Source organism: Octopus bimaculoides, chromosome 29 (genome assembly GCF_001194135.2).
Source record: "Octopus bimaculoides isolate UCB-OBI-ISO-001 chromosome 29, ASM119413v2, whole genome shotgun sequence".
In the NCBI taxonomy this organism is placed as follows: domain Eukaryota; kingdom Metazoa; phylum Mollusca; class Cephalopoda; order Octopoda; family Octopodidae; genus Octopus; species Octopus bimaculoides.
Window position 1 is genome coordinate 931,207 of NC_069009.1, and position 5,084 is coordinate 936,290.

Below are 5,084 nucleotides of genomic sequence, written 5' to 3' on the forward strand. Positions count from 1 at the left end.
TTTTTGTTTGTTTTGTTTGTTTGTTTGTTTTTGATGTGGGATGTCTTGAAAGTACGAGTAGGGGGGAGAAAAGGGGCGGCGTCATTTTGTAGGGCGTTGTACCAAAAAAAAAAAAAAGTGAGTGAGATATTCTGAAAGTGCGCCGAATCCTTAATTACCCACTGATGAATAAATAAATTAATTTTTAATTTTTTTTTAAATTAAAAAAAAATCTTACTCGTATTTCTCTATAAATTTCTCGTCTCTATTTATTACCGCCAATGTTTCTCTAATTACGTTAACTCTTATTTCCTGGTTTAACTTGGTTCAAACGCAACTGAGATTTCACAATAGATATTAAAAACCTGACTGGGTGTAAACGAAACGTAGAAACAATCCGGTAGTTGTCACTCGGGTTTCCCCAACTCTATTTTTATTTACTTTTAGATTTCCTTTTGAGAAAGAAGTTTAAAATATGAATGAATTTTATTTGTTCTTCAAAGAAAATCAGAAAAAGTTCATGTGTGAGAACACCAAATTGTATTGTACTTTCCGACATTGTACTAAGTCAATCAGATATAGAAGATATTAAAAAAAATTTACACAACTCCAAGTATAAAAACATTGTTTGTTTTTATACTTAAGATAATTTCTTTTAAAAAATAATACTCTCACACACCACATCATGCAGCTTACGATGTACGGAGACAAAATTGCATTCCGCTTGTTGTATTTCCGAGTCGACATTTCTAGATTTCTATTGTCAATTTCTGACCTGGTTGGATGGGCTAGTGTAATTAATACGGCAAATTTAATACAATTTGGGCAGTAATAACAGGTAAGCTATATAATCTATATCATTTTGTAAAAGTAAGGTGAACGTCGGCAATTGTAAACCTATTGATGTTGCTGATCAAAGATCGATATTAATTGTGTTGTCCTGCACTGATTGTCTGAAGTTAGTAATTAAACAGATTTAATTAATTACGAAGCAAATCAACAATATATTTATTACTCTAGATCATTCTCTGAATTACCATCCATGATTGTATAGGAATCTCTTAATGAACATACAATAGTAGAATAATAAACATTTCCCATTGTTACACCATCAAAGCATATTAATTATTATTTAATTATTTGGATATTAATTAATATAGTCCAGGTGTCGTCGAAAATCTTGGCTCCCTCGTCACATACCCCGCTCTTTGACATTCCTTATATGCCTAACAGTAGTGAATTATAATTAATACAACAGGTACACGTGAAAATAGATATTTAGAAAAGATATTTAAAATAAAACTACACACAATAATATTATTACAATCGTTAGAATATGGTAGTAATCTTGTAGAATAGAGTCAGAAATTATCTTGAGGGTCCGGCCTTGAAGAATTTTTAGCCGAATGAATCGACCTCTGTACTTTTTCTTTCTTTTTTTCTTTCGGCTGGTACTTATACTATCGTTTTCTTTTGCCGAACCGTTAAGTTACGGGGATGTAAACACACCATCTCCACTTGTCAAGTGGTGGTGGGGAACAAACATAGACAAGAACACACACACGTAGATAGATAGATAGAAACACGCCGGACTTCTTTCAGTTTCTGTCGATCAAATGCATTTACAAGGCTTGATGTTGACCTGGGGCGAAAATAGAAGACATTTACTAAAGGTGCCGTACGGCGAGACTAAACCTGGAACCATGTGATTGGGAAGCAAACTTCTTACAACACAGCCACTCCTCCAAAATCCTTAATTTCTTCAGATTTGGGCGGAATTCTGCTCTAAGTATGCCTTGTAACCCCTTATAACTTTTTTTTTTTTTGTTTGGAATTTTCAGAAAATTTTTCCGAATTTGTGTGCTACACACAGGAACTGTGACTTTAACAAAACTTAGAAAAACTTTAATTTTTTTTTTCTTTGAATGTCGAAAAAAAATTTTCATAATGTTCTCATAGTCCTGTGGAGGCGCAATGGCCCAGTGGTTAGGGCAGCGGACTAGCGGTCATAGGATCGCGGTTTCGATTCCCCGACCGGGCGTTTTGAGTGTTTATTGAGCGAAAACACCTAAAGCTCCACGAGGCTCTGGCAAGGGATGGTGGCGAACCCTGCTGTACTCTTTCACCACAACTTTCTCTCACTCTTACTTCCTGTTTCTGTTGTGCCTGTAATTCAAAGAGTCAGCCTTGTCACACTGAATATACCCCGAGAACTACGTTAAGAGTACACGTGTCTGTGGAGTGCTCAGCCACTTGCATATTAATTTCACGAGCAGGCTGTTCCGTTGATCGGATCAACTGGAACCCTCGATGTCGTAAGCGACGGAGTGCCAACAATGATTGTAACAATGGTGAAAAAAATATCAATGTTAATTCATTGATGCATTTGGGTGAGTCTGTCTGTATTATCAAACAATTGCAAAAAAAATGTTTAAAGAAAATTCAAAACTCTGCAAAAATCTAATACAAATTCTTCACGGCTCAAACATTGCTTACTTTTTACTCAACCGGATAGATAAACATACACGCATATCACATCATAATATATAGGTTTATGATCACAATGACAGCAGTGTTTATAACAATATGCATACATCTACAAAAATTGAAGGAAACTTAAAGTTCAATTATTCCAGTAAAGTGTTAATATCTTTTGGTTTTCTCTATAAAAATGTAAAATTTCCACCGTTCCATCTTTACTTTGTAAGTATCCTCTATATCTCACATTCTTGTTTCTCTATTATTATTTCAGAATATCAGAAACAGTGAAGAACCATTTACTTATGATACTTCTTCAATATTTATCATTTTTGAAAGACTGAAGGAAATTGTTGCACAGAACAGAAATAATTCTGTTTATATGAATCCATGGTGACTTCCTGATAAATATTTTTTTAGAACTCAGATAAATATCAATACCTGTGTTTTGGGGGGTTTTTTTCAGTGCCTAAAAAAGTGTATAAACTGATTTTGCATTCTAATTTCTCTTTTTCCATTGCATATAATATCTACAACATCATTTCACAAACTTCGTAGAAGTGGAAAAAATTTACAAAAGAGTTTGTAGCATCTTCAGATAAAAAGTTCGCCATTGATGAAAATATAACAGCAGTAATATTTACTAGGAATAAAAGAATAAAATCAAAAAGAAAATCATCTGTATATTGTGGTAAGAAGAAGAAAAATGATGGAAAATGAGTTAAGTCAGATGGTTACACATGAAACAGCAACTGAAAAGATTGTCTTTTCTGACGATTTAAAGAATGTGAAAAGTAAAAAGTCATATCATTGTGATACCTGCGGTAAATCATTTTCTCAAAATAGCAAACTAACTAAACATAAATCTATTCATACAGGAGAAAAACCATATCATTGTGATGTCTGTGATAAATCATTCTCACAAAAAGACTACCTAACCACTCACCTACGTGTTCACACAGGTGAAAAGCCATATCAGTGTGACATCTGTGATAAGTCGTTCTCTCAAAGTGTTCACTTAACTAAACACAAACGCATTCATACAGGGGAAAAGCCATATTTCTGTGATGTCTGTTGTAAATCATTTGCTGAGAATGGTACCTTGACTAGACATAAACGTATTCACACAGGGGAAAGGCCATATGAATGTGATATCTGTAATAAATCATTTACTCAAAAGGATAACTTAACTACTCACCAACGCATTCATACAGGAGAAAAACCATATTGTTGTGATGTCTGCGGTGAATCATTCTCGCAAAACGTACACTTAACTAAACACAGAAGCATTCATACAGGAGGAAAACTTTATTTCTGTGATATTTGTGATAAATCATTCACTGAAAAAAGTTCCTTAAAAAGACACATCCGCATTCATACAGGTGATAAACCATATCACTGTGATATCTGTTTCAGATCGTTCTCTGAGAATCATACCTTAACTATTCACAAACGCAGCCATACAGGAGAAAAGCCATATCATTGCGACAGTTGTGGTAAATCATTCTCCGACACTGGTCATTTAGCTAGGCATGTACGTATTCATACGGGAGACAAACCACATCACTGCGATATCTGTGGAAAGTCCTTCTCTGAAAATGGAGATTTAACAAGACATATCCGCATTCATACAGGAGAGAAGCCATATCAGTGCGACATTTGTAGTAAATCATTCTCTCATGGACATGCCTTAACTACTCACAAACGCACTCATACAGGAGAGAAACCATATCACTGCAATGTCTGTGGTAAATCCTTCTCTGAAACTGGTCACTTAAGTAGACACAAACGCATTCATACAGGACTGAAGCTACATCACTGTGATATCTGTGGTAAACCTTTCTCCGAAATAAGTCATTTAACTGAACATATTGCTATTCATACAGAACAGTAACAATATCAAAATATGGGGTCAAAATACATAGGAGTGGCTGTGTGGTAAGTAGCTTGCTTACCAACCACATGGCTCCAGGTTCAGTCCCACTGCGTGGCACCTTGGGCAAGTGTGTTCATTTTGTTCATTAAAGTATTTCCTTTTACTCATTAGTGTGTATATATATATATATATATATATATATTGTATTTTGGGATGGTCGGTTTTTTTTTTTGTTTTTGTTTTTGCCAAATAAATGCCTGCACTATATATTCGTTCTTCACCCTTTTATTACTTCTCTTATTTTCACTCTTGTTGATTGTCCAGAAATCTTTCATCACACACCTGTGACCTCTTCGGCAACACTTTCTGTCCTCGTGTATGCTCCTGCTCTGCTTCCGGAAATATAAGAATATCTATTTCAACACACTGTTTCAGATCAGGAATCTTGCAACACAAATTCATAAATGTGTGTGTGTGTGTGTGTGTATTTGTATTTGTATGTATGTGAAAGATCCCACCTACAAATAACTCTGATGGAGATTGAAAGAAGCCTGCAACAATCCTATGTGAAGGAGAGAGCAGAAAAAGAAACCTGGGTTATAAAAAACATCAAGTTAAATCCCAAAGGCCTGAAAACAATATATATATATATATATATATATATATAAATATATATATATATATAGAGAGAGAGAGAGATCCCTAACGAGGACAAGATATCCTTGAATTGACTACACACACACATACATAC

At 34.6% G+C, this 5,084-nt stretch overlaps 3 protein-coding genes across 4 annotated transcripts in view; 2 read left to right on the forward strand and 1 right to left on the reverse strand.

The window, feature by feature from the left end:
* LOC106877974 (zinc finger protein 93) overlaps positions 1-322 on the reverse strand; it is a 4,076-nt gene extending 3,754 nt beyond the window's left edge. Inside the window, exon 1 of the mRNA XM_052977983.1 lies at positions 218-322. The gene's annotated coding sequence lies outside the window, so the exon portion shown is untranslated. The remainder of the gene's footprint in view (positions 1-217) is intronic.
* A 5-nt stretch (positions 323-327) lies between these two features.
* LOC106877975 (zinc finger protein OZF) lies at positions 328-4,600 on the forward strand. The gene is made up of 2 exons (XM_014927052.2): positions 328-817; positions 2,732-4,600. The coding sequence occupies exon 2, from the start codon at positions 3,164-3,166 to the stop codon at positions 4,349-4,351; it is 1,188 nt and encodes a 395-aa protein (XP_014782538.2). The 5' UTR covers positions 328-817; positions 2,732-3,163; the 3' UTR covers positions 4,352-4,600.
* The window catches only part of LOC106877981 (zinc finger protein 239), a 5,803-nt gene continuing 3,878 nt past the window's right edge, over positions 3,160-5,084 (forward strand). Inside the window, exon 1 of one of the 2 annotated variants that reach the window (XM_052977992.1) lies at positions 3,160-3,281. The gene's annotated coding sequence lies outside the window, so the exon portion shown is untranslated. The remainder of the gene's footprint in view (positions 3,282-5,084) is intronic. The other variant, XM_052977991.1, reaches the window with a different exon arrangement.

Bases quoted from the DNA above. Each gene is read 5' to 3' on its own strand.
- LOC106877975 (XM_014927052.2), top strand. From the start codon at position 3,164: ATGATGGAAAATGAGTTAAGTCAGATGGTTACACATGAAACAGCAACT.